Source organism: Erythrolamprus reginae, chromosome 1, assembly GCF_031021105.1.
Source record: "Erythrolamprus reginae isolate rEryReg1 chromosome 1, rEryReg1.hap1, whole genome shotgun sequence".
NCBI classification, from domain to species: Eukaryota; Metazoa; Chordata; class Lepidosauria; order Squamata; family Dipsadidae; genus Erythrolamprus; species Erythrolamprus reginae.
The window spans coordinates 122,314,523-122,338,212 of record NC_091950.1 but is presented as its reverse complement, the minus strand read 5'-3'; the positions used below and the strand labels follow the sequence as shown (position 1 = coordinate 122,338,212).

The following is a 23,690-nucleotide window of genomic DNA, read 5'->3' as shown; positions in this document are numbered from 1 at the left end:
CATATGAAAGAATAAATGCAATCCATAAACATGGGCATTTACTATCAAATGCTAATACACTTTAAATGTTTGAACACTATGTTTAAAGGTATGATTTAGAGAAGGTCATGCTTGTTATTTACATAACAATTTTATACTTCAAACTGCTTAACGTTTTAATTTATTAGATTATTTAAGACATTAGCATTGCTATGAAATAGAAATCCACCAAATTATAAATTTGACATTTGAAAAAAAAATTATAGCATGATTTCTGTGTAAACCCCATGTGGAGATATCAGGGATTCATTTATGTTTCTATTGAAATTCACAAGAAAATTAGCTATAGAATAAATAATTGAACAACTTTGTTCCTTCTTGCATGTTGATGTTAAAGTAAAATAGTTTTAGGAATGACATGGTTTTATAATGACATGGTTTATATGAGATGTATGATTGCTTTTTATATTAAAGGTCTTAAATTGTTTTAATTATTGGATTTGTACTGTTTCGCTGTTGTGAGCCGCTCCGAGTCTCCGGAGAGGGGCGGCATACAAATCTAATAAATAAATAAATAATAAATAAATAATGAAGTCAAAACAAAGTACGTAGGACTGAGGATACAATAGCACATGGTCATAACATTATTAAACAAACAGAACACCATCTGTCGGCAAGAAGAATTTTTCCATAACCCTTTGTTTTTTGGACAGTTTGGAGGCCCTCTGGAAAAGATGTAGAAGGTGTCATGGTGGGCCCTCTGGAATAATGGCAGTCTCCTGAGCAACAGTACATGATGATTCCTGCAACACTATATATAGCTCACTGGAATGCACCAGCAATATTAACACTGAGAACCAGGAACCAGGATTTTTTCCTCCATGGGCTTCATTGAATTGAATACATTCAAACACAGATTGACTACTATGGTTTGTAATGTATTTTCTAGCAATTACTGTATCATATTAACTCACAGAAAAGGCAAATAGGAGCACATTTCCTCATACTGTGTTTCTCAGAAAATAAGACTGGATCTTTTAGACTGGAAAATAAGCACTTGACCGTATTTTTGAGGTGGTCTTACTTTTTTTGAGGTGCAGTGAGCCAGACTCAGTGAACTGGACACACTAATGCCTCTATCCAAACTTTCAGCATTCGGAATGGAGGCTTTTTGATGAATGGGACGAAAAGGGGGGGGGGTTTGCTTGCCTGCCATCTTTCCCTCAGTCTGTGCTGAGCTTGAGGAATAGATGACAGGCAGGAAAATGCCCCTCCCATTTTTCTCCCGTTCACCAAAAAAGCCTCCCACAAAGAGGGAAAAAGCAAAGCAACTGGCCGCGGAGCTTTTGGGGAAGCAGCCCAACAAGCAAAGCACTGCATCCAGAAAGAGAAGGGCAAAAGCAGTATTTGTGCTGCCCCAAGGGGCCAGCGGTCTGTAACTGGACAGTTGCCCCACCCCATAACACCACTTGTGTTGGCTTCGCCCATTCGCCAGGATTATTTTTGGGGAAGAGGTAATATTAGGCCAACCCCACAAAAATTAGGGAGTGCCTCTGTTTTTGCAGAAACACAGTAACTATGTCAAAAATCTAATGATTCAAATTCAGAAATAATAGGTATTGTAAAACTCTGCTAAACAAATAACTCCCTCAGCACTATCAAACTATTTACTAAGTCTGCACCACTATTTCTACTAGTTTTTTCTTATCATTCCTATCACCCATTTTCTCCCGCTTATGACTGAATGACTGTAACTTGTTGCTTGTATTCTTAAGATTTTTATTAATATTGCTTGTTTCCTCATTGCTTATTTGACCCCTATGACAACCATTAAGTGTTGTATCTTTTTCTTTTATGTACACTGAGAACATATGCACCAAAGACAAATTCCTTGTGTGTCCAATCCCATTTGGCCAATAAAGAATTCTTTTCTATTCTATTCTAAAATATGCCTAGTTGTTGCAAAATTTAATTTAATAATTAGAATCAACGAGAACAGTTTCCTGAATGCAGAATTTTTATATTTTCTGCATTATTTTGTGTCAAAAACCAAATGTTTAATCTCTTTATTTGCTTCTTAATTAATACCAGTAACACAGAACTGAAGCATTTAAATTTACATGTCCAAAATAACTTTTCTATAAAACGTGACTTCTAAATTGCTACAGTAAAAGTTTTTAGTTCAGATCATGAGATACATATATCTAATTATTTTTCAGATGAATACTTATATGACTTACAATTACTATTTAATGTCCTAAATGTCCTTAATGTCATTTCATTCTGTATATGCTTTTTAAACTTGCTTTTGCCTGCCATGTATTTTCAAGTTTATACTTGGCAGAATTTGTGACATTTTATTTTCTTCAGCTATTTGAAAATGCTGCCAGGTCATTTAACAAATTGAATGTATAATACTAATGTAAATATTAAAATATAGCAACAACATAATATGGAATGTTGGTGACATTTATTTCTGATATTTACAGTTCTTAGACTCCCCTATCTGTTATTAATGATTTCCATACAATCTGCTACAGACATTGTAAAATATTCTGATTACAGTGTTCCCTCAGTTTTTGCGGGGGATGCGTTCTGAGACCGCCCGCGAAAGTCGAATTTCCGCGAAGTAGAGATGCGGAAGTAAATACGCTATTTTTGGCTATGAACAGTATCACCAGCCTTCCCTTAACACTTTAAACCCCTAAATTGCAATTTCCCATTCCCTTAGCAACCATTTAGATTATTACTCACCATGTTTATTTATTAAAGTTTATTAAAAAAAAAATTATTAAATGCGGATGAAAGTTTAGTGATGACATATGACATCATCAGGCAGGAAAACCTTGTTATAGGGGGAAAACCCCGCAAAGTATTTTTTAATTAATATTTTTGAAAAACCGTGGTATAGACTTTTCGCGAAGTTCAAACCCGCAAAAATCGAGGGAACACTGTATTTGCGAAAATCACTTTCTTGTGCTGCCAGGTATTATTTGCAGCTTAAATGCCTTCTATAGCAAGGTGGATAGAGCTGCTGTTCTACAAGGCTTGAGGTAAGTTGTGGCATCAGAATATAGTAGTTTCTTCATTTCAGCCATGCTAAGGACAGAAGCATGAGGGCCTCATACTTGTCACTGCATGACTATAACCAAGTCTGCTGTCACTAAGCAGTGCTGTCATGTGATGTTTTGTTTAACTACCACTTTGTAACCAAAAGACTACCTTTAATTAAAAATCTAAACAACATCTCCATCCCAAAAAAATGGTGAATAGAGTGTGGCAAGTTTCTACAAATGTTTGTTACAAACATTGTATAGGAAATTTCAGGTGACTGGCCTAAAAGCCACCAAGTCATCCTTATTAATAGATCGTCAAATGTTTAAAATATGTTAATATAATTTTGAATTTATATACCAAAGTTTTGGAATTTGCTTATCATCAGATAGGGGTCTATCAAGCAAGGAGTGGCTAAAATAATTATATTAAGAGATTAGAAAAATATTATTCCAGATGTCATAGAAACATAGAAGATTGACGGCAGAAAAAGACCTCATGGTCCATCTAGTCTGCCCTTATACTATTTTCTGTATTTTATCTAAGGATGGATATATGTTTATCCCAGGCATGCTTAAATTCAGTTACTGTGGAATTACCAACCATGTCTGCTGGAAGTTTGTTCCAAGGATCTACTACTCTTTCAGTGAAATAATATTTTCTCACGTTGCTTTTGATCTTTCCCCCAACTAACTTCAGATTGTGTCCCCTTGTTCTTGTGTTCACTTTCCTATTAAAAACACTTCCCTCCTGAACCTTATTTAACCCTTTAACATATTTAAATGTTTTGATCATGTCCCCCCTTTTCCTTCTGTCCTCCAGACTATACAGATTGGGTTCATGAAGTCTTTCCTGATACGTTTTATTGTGAAGGAATCATTGTTGGAAATGTCATATCTACTTATTTTCTGTTAATCAAAAGATGCAGCAACATGTGCTACTAGGACAGAGATTCTGTGAGACCTCATAGATATCTTGTACTATTCATATTATAGTAAAGAATTCACAGGTAATTATTGAGAAGTATAAATACAAAAATATTTTTCTAGGTTTTTCTTTTCCTTCTTATTTTGTATTTTAGTTTTATTTTGTTAAAAATTGCTTTGCCAAAAAATAACATTTAAAGAGAAACTCATTATTTTGGAAACAATGACATTCAATACCAGTAGTAACCATCACGTTGGAAAATAGCAGTACTATTTTCACTTCAGCAGTCAATTCTAAAGTCTTAATGAAGATATCTTTCTCAGACTTTAAATTCTATTTAAACTATCAAATTAAATCTGTATTGTAATTATGGAACTCATTACATATATTTGAATAGATTAATCACAGAACTTACCCCAACATCGTCATCGCTTTGTATTAGCTGTGAATGTCCAAAGAGACGTCTCTTCAGAATTGGTTCTATCATAGTGAGATACACCATGTATAGTAATAGAAGACCCAAGATGGACAAATATATTATGATGGTAATCTATATAATAGAATACAACATTTCAATTTAAGTCATTTAAGATCATACTTATTTGGATTACGCAGGCTGTCAAAGTAAATTAAAATGTCTAGCAAACTACAACACATCTTATTTTTACTCATTAATCCCCAAAATACAGAAATCAAAGGATTGATTATGTTACATTACATATTATAATTATGGTATGAATTATAATTCATATTATATAATTATGGTATGAATTATAATTCATATTATATAATTATAGTTATATAATTGAATTGAACAATAACACATTTTTTTCTAATGAGAATACATAGCAGAAAGATGAAATTCACTTTTTCAAATACCGTAATCTTATTATAACTGCATCCAGTTCCCTTGTAAAACTTAATGTGGCTTTAAAGATTACTGGATGCCAGTTAATAAAAGTGAGCATTAAATTTCAGATGTTCTTCTAGAAACAATTAAATAAGAAACATAAGCAAAAGAAAATATCCAATAGTTTAAGAAGTTTCTTGTACAAATTAAAAGACACTCTTCTTAGAAGCATCATATGCATGCTTAAAGGCAAATGTGTTTGACATCAGGTATACACAAGTGCAATCAGTCAGAAGCTTGTTGTACACTTGTATAATGAAGGTAACTTTACTGCATACTCAGCAGCATACATAGTATTTTCCAAGTGTACTTTGAACTGGCAAGAAAATGTTAGTTAGGTTACAAAGTTGAATAACATTAATGCTAACAAACTGAATCATGTAGACCACAGTTAAACTGGCAAGAATAAGACAGATAAGGAAAATAATATGTATGCAATGTAAGGATAATAATATGTAATGTAATATAATCCAAAATGTTTTCAAAACTGAAAACAAAACAGCAATTATTGACCGTGAAAAATGAATAGAATTAGAAATCTTAGCAGGTTGCAGGAAATGTCATCTTTAGACTTAGGTAACATTACAAAGTAGTATATCCTAGTTAATCATCTGTAAATCAGTAATTTAGTTTTCACAAAAAGAAAAGGAAATTAAATGTTGTAAACATGCCCCGCTTTCACTGTTTTATAATTTAGCATATTGTTATAATACATGTGGATTTGGGAGAAAGACATTTTAACTTTACTTGACAGAATTAAACAAAACAGTACTCAGAGTTATAATTTACTTTTATTGTTTCTGAACTTCTTTCTTCATACTTGCATTCACAACGCAAGCAATAGGCTTCAACGTCTTGTCCTAAAACTGGCATAGGGTCCACCACATGAAGACAATCACTGCAGGGGAAGAAAAAAATGTTTGGCAGGCATTTAGATAAATTGATACCACTAGAGAGAAATATTAACCAATGAAAACACATGCTGAATATAACCCTGAATGAAGAGTTAACCAATCTATTATTAATTTGTGTGAATGTTAGAAATGCTTGACATTTAATCTACATAGTATCAGCTTAAATTTTTAATTTGTCTCATTAGTATTTAACCTATTGGAAAATTAGTGGTTTCCAGGAAGCACAGAAATCTGTTTAAATGTCAACATTGGAATGTATCAGCTAAGTGAGCTCAAAAATATCACCTTCCTCTAATCTCACAATCTTACATCAACTATCATACCTCCTAAATGTACGTAGAGACAGCGCCTTTGTTATCTGGAACTGGCAGCATCAATAAGGAATGCCAATCACTCACAGATAAGACTTAGGTACCCTTACTTGCAAATCTATCATGCCCATAACCTTTTCACTTAAGCCATATTCTAAGATACAATAAGAGCATATTAGAAGGAATTTTAGATAGCATAAAATAATAGGGTATGCAATAATTTAAGAAAAAAACTCTGAAGGAATTCTAGGAAAAAATCCTTTTTTTTGGTGGCAAAAACTATGGAACAACTGAAAGAGGTTTCAAAATAATATCATTTTCATTAGACAAGTGATTGTGGAATAATAGGCCTGACTGTTTCAGCTAGCATGTTTTTCCTTCTGTTTTATCAAAGTTATCATAATGTATGATATGCTCCAGACCTGTTTAGCAATTCCTTCCTCCTCATCTATAATATATTTCAGGAGATTTTAATCCTATGCAGAAAATTCAGTATTTCTAAAGTGGATCTAATCAAAATATGGGGCTTGTGGAATGAGATAGCAGATCCGTGAATTGTTATATTACATTTTCATAAGGGATTTTCACTTATAGGACTAATAAGTGAACATGTATACTAAGAGTTTTCAGAGTTTGTCTTTTTATATGTCTTCTTGGACACATTTTCTTCATTTTAGTTATTTTGCAATCCTTTTGATAAATGTGTAATTATATCTGTACTAAGATGAGAAGACAAAGTAGCATATTCCATTCCTAACTGCATAACCACGTTGAATAAAGCTATTCATTATACAGTGATACCTTGTCTTACGAACTATAATTGGAGGAGGTTTGTAAGGCGAAAGGTTCGTAAGACGAAACAATGTTTCCCATAGTAAACAATGTAAAACTGATTAATGCGTGCAAACAAACAAAAAATATTGCAAAAACGGCGCTCCGCTGTGCGCCGTTGCCTGGCTGTCACCTTTTGAAACAGCCGGGCACTTCTCGGCGTTCTCCTGAACGCCGAACCCAAAAAGTTCGGCAAAAGTTCAGGTTCGGAAGGCCGCTGAGAAGCGCCGCCGCCCGGCTTTCACCTTCTGAAACAGCCAGGGGGGCTTCTCGGCGTTCTCTTGAATGCTGAACCTGGAAGTTCGGCAAAAGTTCGGGTTCGGGTTTGGGAGGCCACTGAGAAGTGCTGCTGCCCGGCTGTCACCTTTGCAGAAGAGCCGCGGAGCTGTCAGCCGGTCGGGAGGCTCAAACGGAGGTGGGGAATCCCAATAGGGAATTCTTTGATATCACGGAGACGTCCTTCCTGGCCACCCGAACGCTGAACTTTGGCTGAACTTCAAAAGGTGACAGCCGGGCTGCGGCGCTTCTTGGTCAACCCCGAACGCTGACCCCGAACTTTTGCTAAACTTCCAGTTTCGGCATTCGCGGCGGCGGGTTCGTAAGGTGAAAAAAGTTCATAAGAAGAGGCACAAAAATCCCGAACCCTGGGTTCGTATCTCAAAAAGTTCGTAAGACAAGGGGTTCGTATCACGAGGTACTACTGTACTATAGAACAAAATATTTTAGTTAAAGCAGCTTATAATTGTAAATACTGCTGATAAACTGGATTAATTTAATCCAATGAATCCAATCAAAATAGAGCTGGAAAGGACCTTGGAGGTTTTCTAGTCCAGGCGCCTGCTCAGGCAGGAAACACTATATCATTTCAGACAAGTGACTGTCCAGTCTCTTTTAAAAAGTGATGAAGAACTCACAACTTCTGAAGGTAAGCTGTTCCACTGGTTAATTGTCCTCACTGTTAGGAAGTTTCTCCTTAAATCCAGTTTTTTTCTCTCTTTGATTAGTTTCCATCCATTGTTTCCATCCACTGCCCTCTGTGCCTTTGGAAAATAAATTGATCTCCTCTTTGTGGCAGCCTCTCAAAAACTAGTATACTGCTATCATGTCTCCCATAGTCTTTTTTTTTCTTTAGACTAGCCAAACCCAAATCCTGTAATTGTTCTTATGTTTTAGTCTCCAGGCTAAAGGGTCTTTGTTGCCCTTCCCAAAGTCACAAACATCTTTTTTATAGTCTGGTGACCAAAACTGGATGCAATATTCCAGGTATGGCCTTATTAAGCCTTTGCGTGATTTTAATTCTATTCCTGTGTTTATACAACCAAGGATTGCATTAGTTTTTTGGCTGCTACTGCACACTGTTAACTCATGTTTAAATGACTGATTATAAGGTCTCCAAGTTGGATTAAACAATGCCATCTATTCTCTGTAGCAGTGTCAGCCCTCGGGAATGAAGTCTCCCTCACCAGGGATTTAAGTGGGCCTCACCCTACTGGTGTTTTGAAGGGCCCTAACAGACTTGGCTTTTCACCTAGGTGAAATATTCAGGTAAGCATGATTGAAGCCCCCTTCTCTATTTTTCTTTTTTCTCATTTGGGCTTCTTATCTCTGCCATCTTTGTTCTTTTTGTTTTGTTCTACTGCTTTTAACAATTTGTAAACTGCCCAAGGATGCTGGAAGTTGGACAGTATATATAGTATATACTATTATTATGTTTGGTCACACAATTAGCCAGATGTTTAGGCCAGATTTGGCATTTACTGAGTCAGGCAGATGTTATTTTGATTATTATTAATCTATATCTACTGTATATCTAAAGGATATTATGAAATCCAATGATCTAAGACCATTTAAAAAAATCAGCCTACAGACATGTATCGGATTTATTTTAAGATCTCAAGTTATATCAAAAAGCATTACATTGCCTTACATAAAAAACTTTAAAATAAATAATTTTTAAGATGAAATATTTATACAAATATTCTGAATGTTATTTCAAATATAAACTTATATTTACTAGTAACGAACACAAACAACTTCAGTTCAAGCATCCATATTTAACAATTTTCTTGATCCAAAATACTTTTGAAATACCAATAATAAATGAGCTATTTAAATTTCTCTGATCTCTTATATATAAAGTATTGTATACTTACCAGTCCTTCTGTGAAACATTTTTACTAAAAAATTTACCAGCATGGTCTTTGTATGGTGGACATATACATTTACATCGGACATCCTGAGAGTTCTGTAAAGACAAAGTGAATTAAGAATGATTTTGTCAGAAAATTAAAAATTAAAAATGCAGGGAAACAGAGAAATAATTCTTAAGGGTAGTTTTCTAATGCTAATGGAACAAAAGCAGAATAGGTGGAGCTAAGAAACCTATTCAAAAGAAATGTGTCTTAAAGTAAAAAAAAAAAATCCAGATAAATGTGTATTGGCTGTTCAGCATAATTCAAAAATCTTTTAAGTAGCATAATGGCAACCCCAATTGAAAGACAAAAAAATCAATTATAAAAATCTCATTTTTAGAGAATATCCAAACTAGAAAAGAAGCTCAGAAATGTATTTGCAAGAGTCATCTGCAATTCTATTTATTCATAAGCTTGATTTATTCAGAGGGATGCATGACAATTAAATCTTATTTAGGAGTAAGATATTCAAGGTTTTAAGTGACATTATGTCATTAATAAATAATTATATTAAACAGGATTAAAATGCAGTTCTACCTATTAACATTATTGAGATAGATAGCTAAATAGACAATATTAACTAAGCATAACCTGACTAGTCATTACACTAAACTATGATTTATTTTAAGCATAGTTATGGCATACAAATCCAACTACGGTAATATATATTTGCAAACAGCAATTTCACAGAATTTAAAAGCAGAAGTAGAAGAAAAAGGATGATGATTTCCAGATACCATCCAAACAATCTAGAACTTAGAGGAAAAGGCCAGAATATATGGAAACATCTCTGACCCTTGGCAACCTTGAACACAGGAAAGTATTGAAGAGGCAACAAAAGAGATTTTGCAGTAGAAGGAGGCAGAATGTCACCCTTGTGAGGTAGCCTAAAAAGGAAGCATGTCCAATTGAAGTAATTCTTCTTTACTGTAAAATTACATTAACATAATCTTGCAAGTCTGAAAGTTCATTTCTCCCAAGTTGCCTTTACAGCCTCCAAAAAATCTAGGGAACCAACTATATGTTAGAAGAAATATGGTATTTCAATCCATCTTCAACATAAATCTCTTCATAGGATAGTCATGAAAAACTATCTAGATCTTTCAACTTGCCTGGGAAGCACAGTGGTAAACAGTGTTTTATAGAGTACCACATTAGCCATGTATTGAAACAACAGTCCTGTAACTTTCTATGCCTAATTCAGAATATGATTATGCTATATATAATTATCTACATGATCATGTACTTTGCACAGTTTATCTCCAGCCAGGTACTTTTTGTTTATCCAACTGTGGACATGCTTCAATGAATTGAAACATGGACTTCAGTGAACTCCAGTGTGGATTGTATTGTTTTCGTAATAGATATATGTTATAGAACAATTCGTTATTGTAGTGGAACTGGTTCCATCCTTGATATAATTTTAACCACTCTTTTATTTTAGAGATTTTCACACTGGTGATTTTAATCATTTTAATTGTACTGAATTTGAAATTGAACTATGGAGATATTAGAAGTCACTTAGAATGGAGTATGAAGTACATATATAAATAATTAAAACTATAATATTTAAGCATATAGTTAAAATGTCTGACTTATTTACTCGCTTCACGATTGGGTGCTTATAATTTGAAGAAATAAAAATAAAATAATAAAATGTACGTATATGTTATTCCTGCTTTTCATTTAAAAAAATAATTCATTCAAGTTCGCTCTTCTTCCACAGGAAGATGTAAACAGATTCATTGATTGAAAATTAAACACGTAAAGATCATACACAACCCATTATGCTTGGTCCTTATCTTGGCTCTATATATGGCTATATATTGAACAAACAGGAACAAAAACTATATCTCTATCTATTTGTTTTCGTAGATTCGAGCACAAAGCCAAAAGAACCAGCCTGAAGATGACAAGTGGAACCTCGTCTAAACGTAGAAAAAAGACCCAAATATGCCAAGATCCATCCATCCATCTCATCTGTTTGCCCTATCACAAGGACAAAAGCACCAGCCTGAAGATGAGGAGTGGGACCTCGTCGAAACGTTGCCATTAATCTCTGAAACTTACACGGGAAGAAACCCGAACATGCCAAAACCTATATATATATATAGGTATATATGTATGTGTGTGTGTGTGTATGTGTATGTATATGTATGTATGTATGCATGTATGTTTGTATACATACATACTATATAAACTATACACATTTGTCAATAGTATTTTTCCCCATTTCCCTTAGAGATCTCAATTTAAAAGTATTTCAGATCGAAGAAAGCATTAAATCTCATTTGTGTAAAAAGCACAAGAAATGGTTGCAAAATGTAGACTAGTCCAGGTACCTCCAACCTTGACAACTTTAAGCCTGGAGGACTTTAACTCCCAGAATTCCCCAGCCACCTTTAATTCTGGAAGTTGTAAGTCCTCCACGCTTAAAGTTGCCATGGTTGGAGACCCCTGGACTAAGACAACCATATCTACCGCCAATACAATTTTAAAAAAAACTTAAACTGAATGTCCCCCCCCCAACCGAGTTTGAATGATAGGTTTGACCATTACAGGTTTAAGCACTTTATTATAACAAAAAAAAGTGACAAATACTATTTGGGGGGGCGGAGGAGAATCAAGGGACTCGAGATCATAAAGACGGACCTCTTCGGAGAACTCTCCTATCTGTATGTGGCTCGCAGATGGCCGGCCAAGGCTTTGAAGAAGTATATGGAAATATTTGGCTTAAAAGCGAGGGAGGAATAAGAGGGGAGAGAAAAGAGGGAAACAATGCGGGGATTTCAGCTTAAGTGACCGGAGGTGACCCCCGCTTTGGTCCAAGTTATCCAGGCGGCGGGGCGCCTTGCTTCCACCGGCCCCGAGGTTTTTTGATGGGGACGGCAAGCAGGGAAGGCGGGCGGACGGGAGGGAGGAAGGGAGGGCAGCCCTGAGCCGAGGAGGGAAGGACGGGGGTGGGTTGGAGTGGTGGTGGGGCGCTGACCTTTTCGACGGTTTCCTGACCCGCCGCCCACGCCAGAGCCAGCAGCGCCCACAGCAGCGGCCACCCGCGCCCCCTCGGCACCGCCATGGCCGACTTCTCCCGCGCCGAGCTTTTTGGCTTCCTCAGCGCCGCCAAGGCGGGCCCGGAGCCCGCAGCCTCGGCTCTCTGATCATCGAAACTTCCGCCTCCGAAGACCCGCCTCGGACCGGTCTTTCCGTCACGTGGCTCGTCGGGCCTTCCGTTTCAGGGAGGGGCGCGGAGCCTCGAGTTGCTCCCCTCACACTGGGAGACCACCGCCACCAACACCCTTCCCTTTCCTCAGTTGCCTCGGCAAAAGGAGGCGAGAAAAGCTCCCTTCGGTAGGGAAGCGGGGAAGAGAATCCACGCCACCGCTAGGTGGGAGCCTAAGACCTTAGAGGTGGCTCGTGGGAGCCCCCTAACGGTCACGGGCATTTCTCCAGCCGAGCGACGGTAATTCGTTGAAGCGGCTGTTGACGGGATGTGCGTCCAACCATAATTAGAATACAGTAGAATAGAATAGTTTATTGGCCGTGATTGGACACACAAGGAATTTATCTTTGGTGCATGTGCTCTCAGTGTACATAAAAGAAAAGATACATTTGTCCAGAATCCTGAGGTACAACAATGATTATAGGGGACAAATAAGCAATCAGGAAACAGTCAAAATTAATAAAAATCTTAAGGATACAAGCAGCAAGTTACAGTCATATAAGTGGGAGGAAATGGGTGATAGGAACGATGAGGAAAAAACTACTAGTAATAGTAGTGCAGACTTAGTAAATAGTGTGACAATGTTGAGGGAATTATTTGTTTAGCAGAATGATGGCGTTTGGGAAAAACTTTTTGTGTCTAGTTGTCTTGGTGTGCAGTTCTCTATGAAGGTAGGAATTGAAACAGTTTATGTCCAGGATGTGAGGGGTCAGCAAATATTTCCCCAACCCTCTTTTTGACTCGTGCAGTATCCAGGTCCTCAATAGAAGGCAGGTTGCTAGTAATTCTTTTTTCTGCAGTACTGATTATCCTCTGAAGTCTGTGTTGGCCTTGTTGGGTTGCAGAACCGAACTAGACAGTTATAGAGGTACCTAACCTCCTTAGGACTCTGGCCAGCTCACTACCCAATACACATAAAATGTAATATAACCCCCCTCTAAAAACAGTACAAAACAATTTAAAATCAACAATTGACAATTAAAACAGTCAAAAAAATCATGCATGTCTTTACTGGCATGCCATTTGATTAACGACCCCTGGCCTACCCAAAAAGCCAGGTCTTTATGGCTTTTTGGAAGGCCAGTAGTGTGGGGGCAGTCCGGATCTTGGGAGGTAGCTGGTTCCAAAGTTACGGGGCAGTCACAGAGAAGGTCAGGCCCGCCAGCTGACATTGTTTAGCTGACAGGACGCGGAGAAGATCAACCCTGTGGGCCCTTATTGGTCACCAGGAGCTATGCGGTAGAAGGCGACCTCAAAGATAGTCTGGCCCTAAGCCATGTAGGGCTTTCAAGGTAATGGCCAACACCTTGAATTGCACCCAGAGACCAATTGGAAGCCAGTGCAGTCCGTAGAGATTTGGTGTGATATGGGTATACCTAAATGCACCCACAATAGGTCATGCGGCTGCATTCTGGACTACCTGCAGTCTCCAAATGCTCTTCAGGGGTAGCCCCATGTAGTGCACATTGCAATAATCCAACTGTGAGGTGATAAGGTGATAAGGACATATCCAGACAGTCACAGTACAAATATTCCTGTTCAAATATTCCAATTCACGCTCAAGTCTTGACAGTCCCTCTAAAATGTCAAGGTCCTCTTTGAAAACGATGGAAGAATGTAATTCCTGTTTAATGTATACAGTGACCGTTCAAAGTTATGATGGCTCAAAATTATATTGGGTCTTCATTCTTGCAGCATTCCCATGGTCATGTAATCATGATATTGACTTATGTGTGTATTCATAGATATGACTGATAATAATGATATATGTGTTTCCATTTATATATGTTTTAAGGTGGAGAAAAATAAAATCAATGTACTAAAAAAAATTGTTTTCTTCTGAAAACAATATTTCCTGCTTATTTTTATTACCATACATCACTTGTAAATAATTGAATTAACATTAATAATCCAATGTGTGGCCTGTCCACCAACCTGTAATAGTTTTAATGCCAGCTTGCATGGGTTGTATTGGGTGAGGAATATGCCTTTCTATCACTAGTTAGACTATTGGATTTATCCTTTATCCAATTGTACATTTATGCAATCTCAGTTTTTATCAATAGATATATCAATATAAGTAATAAATATATCAGTAAAAGTAATTCACAGTGCTGGTTGCACTTTTAAAGCCTTTCATAGCTTGGAACCAAGTGACCCAAGAGACCATCTTCTCATAGTAATTTCTACTCATCCAATTTGATCTTGCAGGTTGGGCATGCTACAGGTTTGTCAGCTGAGGAATGATGACTGGCAAGTACTAGGAAATGTGGAGCACATCTGCCCTGTTGGACCTGGAGGAACAGGTAAATACTCTGGGAGTATAGCAGTTGGCATGAATGAAACAAAAAGTAGATTAGATGAAGACCAAAAGTGAAAATAATATTATTTTATTTATCTCATATTCTCATCTTTTTTCCCCACTGTTTATTTTTCTGTTAGGTCCTTGGTGCTGTTAGAGCTTGATGATTTTCATTACTCAAATTCATGAAGGTAGCATCATCAGTGCTGGTAAGGAATGGAGTTTGCTCTTATTTTTATATACCGGTACTAGAGGCTTGTCTTGTCAGTGTTGATGGGAGTTGTCTTGTGGTTCCTTGATTAGGCTGTTGTTTACTGTTTGCTTGTTGTCTGCATGGTAGTTACTTGATAAGGGTATTGTTTACTTCTTGATTGTTGGCCTAGTATTAATCTTGTTGTTAATCTCCAGGTGTTGATTGCTGGTGGTTGGCATTTTGTTATTTTTGTTTCCTTTTTGGCTTTTTCATTGTCTCTTTTGAGTGGTATGTAGACATTGACAAGCAACACTGACAAGGCAAGCCATTAGAATATAAAAATAAGAATAAACCCCACTTCCTTTTAACATTGATGGTGTTACCAAGTTTGGTATTGAAACATCTGCAAAAAAAACCCACCAAGGTTTTGGACCTCACTAAGGACCCCAGAGTACAACACTGAGCTACAGATATTCTCTTTTATCGGTATTTATTTTTCTCTTCCACATAGCAAGTTGCCAGGAAGAAATAGATAATTGTTACTAAAGGTCAATAGTGATTGTTTGCAAATGACTTTTGAAATTAATCTGAAGGCCTAGGATTGCATGTGGCTCATTAGCTACCAGCTGCTCACACCTGGCCTAGTTTTATTTTTCTGTGTTCCACCAATTGATATATTTTTAAATCTCACTAAGTATGGAAAGAATCTCGACTTTAACAGCTGGATAAAATATGGATATTTTGTGAAATGCCACTCAATATTCCTCTGGCAAATGGTAAGACTAATTATTCTTGCTAGTTTCTTTTTTAGAGCAAATTTGAACAAATGATTTAATATAAAATAATGTGTTTAATGGGACTCAATAAATCTCTAAGTACCATATCAAAAATGATAATATAGCATAAAAATGACTCCACCCCTCCGCCGGATTTTAATTAAGCATTTGACCCAGGGGAAAAAAGTATTAGAAACTTATACACTTGAACGCTATTTTTTAATCAGATATCTTAAAGATGTATCTTTAGATCATGGGTGTCAAAGTGACGGCCGTGGGCTGGATGCATCACTGTAAAGGCTACATCTATCCCAGCTCCACAAAGAAGATAAACATTATGATATGCCAGGTGATGGCAACGTGACACCATAGTTTGACACCCCTGCTTTAGATTGATTTGGGATTTATGTTTGCTTTACTTCTGATGGACAACATGGCATTTGCTTTTTATAGTTTTGTACCTTCTGAAAAATAAAGATTTCCTCAAATCTAGATTCATACATCTAATTCCCTATCTGGGAAAGAATATGGAACTGATTTACCATTGCCTTCTTCAAAGATGTTTCTAACTTCTCAGCCTAGCCAAACCCTGATGGCTCATAATGATCTCCCATCTAAGTACCATTATTGAACCAGTTAAGTTTAGTTTTCTTGATTAACCAATGTTGTCTAGGTGTTGCCAGCAGCTTCAACATTTACAAATGGTGTACTACCAAAACTAGGTCTCTAAAGGTAACTTGATACTGTAACTTGGCCGGCAAAAAGTTGTTTTCCTTTGTATAAAGATCGAGCTTAACAAATTATTTTATGGAATGTTTTCTTCCAACTCTGAGTTTTGAATTCTTTAACTAAGAATATATTTGAAATATATTTTGCCTTTTCCAAAACAATTGCTAAGAATTTACAACTGTTTACAATCTGTAGCCTTGCTGATTATACTACATTACCTACTAGTGTGACTAAATGGGTGGGTTTCAGCAGTTCTGACCAGTTCTGGAGAATTGGTAGCGGAAATTTTGAGTAGTTTGGAGAATACTGTATTGATATCTTGTCATGACCCTCCCAAGGTTTGAACAAAGCATGCCCTACTTTCTCTGCATTTCCATAACAACTACAAGAGCTCCCTTTGCAACTTCCAAGTTCCTTCATTGTATGTTACAACTGCATTCAACTTGAGAGTTTTCCCTGCCAAATTATTCACCAGAGTTTTTAAAAACTGAAATACAGTTAATTTATATGTTGGTGACTAAAGAAATCAAGTCTGGAAAAACATACTGTATTATATAATGTCACTAGCATCCCATATATGTATATGGGATGCTAGTAACATCCCATACACAGTATACCAAATATAGAGTCTAGGGGCAGAAACCAGAACTAATCACATGTTCGTGGAGGGGATATAAATCCTAAAATAAGTTTTAATGTTTGCTTTTATGGCAGAGAAGAGGCAGATGATGACATTCAATTCTGGATTTTATTTGGCACAGTCAAGCAGCCGAGAGGACAGGCTGTCTGGGAACAATTTGTAAATCATATTGATAAACTTACAGGAAAAGCAATGTATAGCTCATAAAAATAGAAATTGAATATCTATCTCATCACACATGCATTATTAAAATGTTAAAAAGAGGTGAATAAGGGTGAATTGAGGGAGTTGACTGGATGAATTGATTTTATATAAGCACATAGATATAACGAACGAAATCACAATTTATTAAATAAACTAAATTGGCTGACTTCATAAAATACATTGCACCATTAATTGTGTGGTAATTTTAAAATTGGTCAGATTTATTCCACATTATACCAATATGAAACAACATTAGCACTTACCACAATGTGTAACCCTAAGAGCTATATAAATGTGTGTGTGTAAAAACTATTGTAAAATCTGTGTGTGAAATTAATGAAAGTTTTGTACAGAACTGCACAGCATGATTCTATTTTTAAATTCTTTCAATTGTATTTAATATTCAGCTTAGTAGTACATCAGTAGGACTGGCAAGATCTGAAGTATGTATAATGTGGGCTACTTATTTGCCTTCTAACTGCCCCGGCTGTCTGATGCATTTTCATGCTATTCAAACAGGATGGCACTAGACTATCTTTTCAAAATGCTAAATATGTGCAAGTTTGAAACCACCAGGGATTGTGCAATGATGTCCTTTCCTGCCTGTGCTTCTGTCATTAAGCTATAAGAGTAGAAAGAGGCTTCATCTACACAGCTCACTTTCTTCCTTGTGATGGGAAGAAAGTAAATCAATCTAAAATTCACTGGTCTCACAGGACTCTTTCTGCACCTCCAGAAAGTGGCTGGCATGGTTATTACCCTGCTGCCGCCAATAGCAGTGATTATAGGTCCCCCCCCCCCCCCCATCAAAGATAGAAGTAAAGAGACAGTAAAGAGGAGACTAGCAAAGGAGGGCAAGGATCTACAGTTGGCCAGAATGGTTGACATGCAGACAGGCAAAGAAAGAAGATGGAGGTGGAAAAGCTAAAAGGGAGGCTGAGATCCAATGGTGGGCTCCGAGGTAACTATTCTAAAATAGTGGGGTGCGTCCCCTGGGGGGGGGCATGGAGAGATGCCGCAAGGCATGTGTAACCCCGGGGAACATGTGTGGTCCCTCTTGATTGATTTTCCTGGATGGGGAGTGTTTTCCCAGTTGCACACTGCTCCAAGCCCGGAAGAGAAGGCGGCCAGGCGGGTTGGGATGGCTGCATAGGTTCTTCTTGTTCTCGGCAGGCACCGCGGTAGCCATGAATAGCGTGATGAACCTACTGCTGGACAAAGAGGAGCATACTCTGAAGCTGGGCGAAAGCTTTGAATGGCACTTTAATGCCTCCTTCCACAACATTCGCTGTGAGTTCCCAGCAGAAGAGGTGCTTATGGGCCAGGCCGGCAACCCCAAAATATCAGCTTGATTAAGCTGGCTTGGCTGTGTCAAAAGAGGGCCTTAACCACAGTAGCCTTTAACTGCCTAACCGAAAACAGACTCCACTGAGTTTAGTGTTACTTACTCCCAGGGTAGAGCAGCCTTCCCCAGCCAATAGTTTGCTTGCAGCTTATAAGTAAAATAATCAATATTAACACTAAAATTCCATTGGGGCTCAGATCAGAAAGTTGGGGGTGTGCGAAATTTTTACTTCTTCTGGGGAGAGGGCATAACAGAAATAATTGAGAAGCACTGGGCTAAATCAATAGGAATAATAATTTCATGGAAAAACCTGCTTCGTCTTGCCTCAAAAGGAAAGACAAGTTTTGCGAGAGATTTCTATTCTCTCTGGCAGTAAAGATTAAAATGGTCTTCGAGGAATAGAAACAGACAGAAAGGAGAGATTTTGCAAGGAGCCAGGGTTTACATTAGACTAAGAAACTGAAAAAACCCATCCTGTAAGAAGACAAATTAGTCTGTATTTCTGAAGAAAAAAAAGAGGATATGTCTGCAAAATCCCCAGGAAATGAACGTGACTAAGAGTTGACAGAGACTTCATATTTTTCTAAGAAATAAATACAATTGTTCCTTTAACTTCTTACTACTTTGAAAGTTGGAAAAGCATAACTGTTTCATATAGATTTGATAAAAAATATCTTAGATTGGAAATAGATATACAGTGGTACCTCTACTTAAGAACACCACTACTTAAGAACTTTTCTAGATAAGAACCGTGTGTTCAAGATTTTTTTGCCTCTTCTTAAGAACCATTTTCTACTTAAGAATCCAAGCCCGGAAAAATTTCCCAGGAAATTTGAGAGCGGCACAAAGGCCCGGACAGTTTCCTGCCATTCCCCCTTTAATCCTGGCCATTTTGGGCTTTTCTGAGCTGCCAGAGGAGCCTTTTGGTGGCGCTTAAGGAGGCTTTGGCAATCCAGAGCGAACGAAGCATTTTCCTTTCTCTGGGCATTTTGAGAGGGAATAAACCTCTGCCAGCGCCCAAAGAAAAGAAATGCTCTCTTTGCTCTGGGCAGTGACTGTCCTCCTCTTCTTCTTCCTCCTCCTCCTCCCACCCAAATTCCGAGCTTTTATTTCTTTCCTAATGGGTTTGCACGCATTATTTGCTTTTACATTGATTCCTATGGGAAAAATTGCTTCTACTTACAAACTTTTCTACTTAAAAACCTGGTCACGGAATGAATTAAGTTCTTAAGTACAGGTACCACTATAATTGGATCACTATATTTACTATCTTTATCAAACCAAAATTGCTATACAGTATTCCTGGTCCATAGCCTAGATTTGTTTTTAAAACCTGACCCAAAATCTTTTAGCCAAAATTCAAAATCCTTGCCTGGCCTTTTCATGCTGTTGCAAATAAATTTGATGGTGTTCTCCAGTGATGAGTACATGACTCATGGGACTTGGCATTTACTTCCAAGTACCCCTGCAGAGTTGGATTACAAGAGTATTGATATCTGCTCCATTTCAATATAAGCCATAGATTGCAAAGTCTGCCTCGAACAAATTTTATTTTTAATTGCAAATACTCACCAGTGAATATGCCATGCTTACTGGGTTATGTGGAACAGCATATTTGCAAACGACACTCGAGTTTATTTTGCGAGGCAGAAAATAGCAGGCAGGCAGCAACAGAGTCCCAAATTTCCTCTGTTGCCATTCTTATCTCAGCATGTGCCCAATCATAATTAAAATTTAATGAAATTGACATGGGAAATGCCAAATTAATTAACAAATTAACTTTCTAACAGAGAGACCTTTTTTAAGTTGAAAAATCCTTTCTATTCATTCCATGAAGTCAGGCGGAATGTTGCGAGATCTTTAATCAAGCTAAAAATTGCATCTCTACTGACAATGCTAGAGCTGAGGAAAAAGGCTTTTCAAAGTGGTATTACTGTATCCCTTTGAAGGAGTCCAGGCAAGAAACCAAAACAAAGAGTATTTATGTGACCTTTCTTTTAAGGTAATGGAATTCTTAGTGCTTCCCTGCTCCTTGTCTTCACTTTCCAGAGAACTAGGGACCATTTTTCCTATCCCATTCCTCCTTTGGACTCAGATTTCATTTATTAGGGTTGCCTAGCTCCTTATTCTTTCTCCTGCCTAAGGTTATTCTCATTGTCTATTAAACTACACCAAAATGCAATGCACATTACATTTTCATGATATAAGCTCCACCATTTATACTTCTGTCTGTCATGTATAAGCATGTAAATGTGAGTAGATAAATGGATACTACTTCAACGGGAAGGAAACCTCACTCCATATCATGATGGCCATAGACAAGTCTTCAAACTGTACTAATTCACAGCCTCAGAGATAAGCGTTGCCCCCTATATTCTGCAACAACTAATGGGGTAAAATCATTAGAGACTACTTTTTTTTCTTTTCCTTGTAATGAGGTAAGCATTATAAGAGCTCGCATTTGCATAATAACATCACAAGGCAGATTTGATCACTTGCCTGCTGTTATGGCAATTGTCTTTGACATGGACCAGGCCTCTTGGAAAGATGTGCTAATAAGGCAATCATCCATTATTTTTTATAATTAGGCTCCTAAATAAAAACAGCTTTTCCTCAATGGGCAAATTCCTTTGGAAAGCTTATTTCTTGGCATTATTGCAAAGGAACTCAAGTTTTATTTTCAGACTGATATTCTGACTTCAAAGAAACCCGGGCCTGACTGGATATTACTGTTGACTGTAGAAGACAGATCCACACTTTTGATATCTTCATTGTCAATTCTAAGACTGATTGCTCTACCTCTTATTTGGTTTCTTCTATATTAAATTTTAATACATTTTTTTCATTGTATTCCTTGACTTTCGTTACTATAGCTTATAGGTCATTTCCATATTCAGCTATCAGGCTAATGTCATCAGCATAACACAGGTTATTGATGCTTCTTCCTGCAATTTTAAAATGACATTCATCCTTTTGTAATCTTTGAAATAGCAATAGCAAATTCTGAAATTGCCAAGAAGACTTTCATGTTGATGAAAGGCCAGCTCACCAAAACATACTCCCATCACAAAGAAGAACAATAGTTGGAAAATAATGGAGACAAGACAAGCATATAAATTACTTTTGATATAGTCATACATCTTAGCTCCATTGTCAATGTTATATATAAAGCAAAGAAAATATGTGATAAAATGAAAGTTAAAAGAAAACTCTTGCAAGAATCCCTCACTAAAGGCTGGAGAAACTGCATACAAAATACTGAATAAATGAATCTAATTTTAATTCCAGGCATTCATTTGAGAGATTATATTACATCTAATACTCAATGTATTAAGAAATTCAAGCACAAAATACATTGGGTTTTCTGTAGAAAATAAAATACATGTTGCATTTCACAGTCTTCCGTAATAACCATAAGTGGGAGAGGAAATTTAGTGTGGGGCATCCATTTCCTCAGCCCTGCCAAATTGGGCCAGCCAAAGCAGATGGCAGCAGCATTTTTCTTTTCATTCCTTTTCATCCAATTTGGGGTGGGGAATCTTATTTTTTGGCAAGTATAAATGTCAATTTCAAGGCATCCTTTACTTGATACTGTAATGTTAAATATTGGATTTGGATCTAATTCAAGTCCCCACTCAGTCAAAGAAGTCTGACTGGGTGACTGCGTGCCAATCATGCTTTTCAGTTCAAACTCTCTTCTCGCAAGGTTGTTACTGGGGGATAAAATTGGGTAAAGTTAGACTTCCACTATAAGGTAACAAATCATTTGAACTCTCACAGGAAGGCAACTATACAATGAATAAATAAATATATCTTATCACCAAGTACGGTAAGCATGCATAAGACTTTAATTTTAGCCTGTTTAATTAAAGTTACAAATAGCAACATTATGTCCATGTTAGAGCTGTTTTACTTGCTGTAAAGCAGGGGTCCCCAACCCCCTGTCTGTGGACTGGCACCAGTCCATGGCATGCCAGAAAACTAGTGGCTGCGCAAACTAGTAAAGCCTCATCTGTGGGATGCAGGCAGCATGCAAAAGCCAGGGTGTCTAGGGGGAAAGCATTTTGAAATTCCCTGATATTTCCCTGTTACTTGCGATCTAGTTAAGGCGCGGTTGTAGATGACGTCATACCAAATGGCTAAGCCGTGGAGAAATATCGGTAGCTGAGGAAGCAAGTTGTTGCCAGAGTTATGCTCATTTTTGCTTGACTGCCAGGCAGTGCAATCCATGGTGTTTTTTTTACATGATTTCCCCGATTTTTAAACATTTTAACACAGTTTGTTTTCCCCTCTGATTTATTCTGTTTTTTCACAAATTCCCTGATAATTCCGATATTTCCTGAACCGCCGATTTCCCTGATAATTCCCTGATTTCCCTGTTTTCTAGGTTTACTGGACACCCTGGAAACCACGCCCCCTCTGGTCCATGGATAAACCGCTCTCCATGGAACCTGTCCCTGGTGCCCAAATGATTGGGGGCCTCTGCTGTAAAGCCAAAGATCAAGGAATTCTACTGTCAACATAAATATATGTCCAATTGTTTTAAAATTGTTTAATATTATAATGTCATTTGCCCTTAATCCAGGTAAGGCTTTTGCACACAATTAACAATGAATCAAGTTCCAATTTCATGATTGCCAATAAAATAGTTAGTAAGCTCCAGTAGCATCTTCAGGGCCAGGTCAAAAAAGTCAAGGTAATGGCTTGCAACTATGCAATCTAAGTTCTGCTCCCTTTTTTACTTACATCTTATTTATTTATTGGATTTATATGCCGCCCCTCTCCGAAGACTTGGGGAAGCTTACAACATATCAAAAGAACAGTATATAATATAAATATCTAAAAATCCCATTAATTACAATAACTAATTATTCTATATTCTATATCTTACCTACATATAAAAAGGATTCTAGCCACCATCTTGCCGTTTTTGACCCACTGGCGACAGACATGCCTAGCAAGCTCAGACAAGGTAGGAAAACATGTGGAACATGACTTCTAGAATTCCTTAACAGCAGCAGAGTCCTGTGTCCCAAAATGGAGCAATCACCAAAACTATGAGCAGCTGCCTATTGCTCAATGATGGGGATGCATTATGGCAATTTATACTCTTTGCACTACCTGGTTGACACATTTAAAAATATATATATATATTTGATTTCT

The 23,690-nt window shown here is 37.1% G+C and overlaps 1 protein-coding gene and 1 long non-coding RNA gene across 4 annotated transcripts in view; one reads left to right on the top strand and one right to left on the bottom strand.

The window, feature by feature from the left end:
* The window catches only part of TMEM9B (TMEM9 domain family member B), a 17,288-nt gene extending 4,676 nt beyond the window's left edge, over positions 1–12,612 (bottom strand). Inside the window, exons 1-4 of the mRNA XM_070763569.1 lie at positions 12,108–12,612; positions 9,080–9,171; positions 5,660–5,768; positions 4,376–4,510 (exon numbers count right to left, since the gene is read on the bottom strand). Coding sequence (XP_070619670.1) covers positions 4,376–4,510; positions 5,660–5,768; positions 9,080–9,171; positions 12,108–12,194 — 423 coding nt within the window. The 5' untranslated portion in view covers positions 12,195–12,612. The remainder of the gene's footprint in view (positions 1–4,375; positions 4,511–5,659; positions 5,769–9,079; positions 9,172–12,107) is intronic.
* On the top strand, positions 12,077–23,690 carry LOC139173592 (uncharacterized). Of its 3 annotated transcripts, none has more exons than XR_011560051.1 (3): positions 12,077–12,503; positions 14,550–14,644; positions 22,915–23,690. It is a non-coding gene; the product is annotated as an uncharacterized lncRNA (long non-coding RNA). The 3 variants fall into 3 exon arrangements; XR_011560050.1 differs by having other exon boundaries at positions 12,077–12,525; XR_011560048.1 differs by having other exon boundaries at positions 12,077–12,578.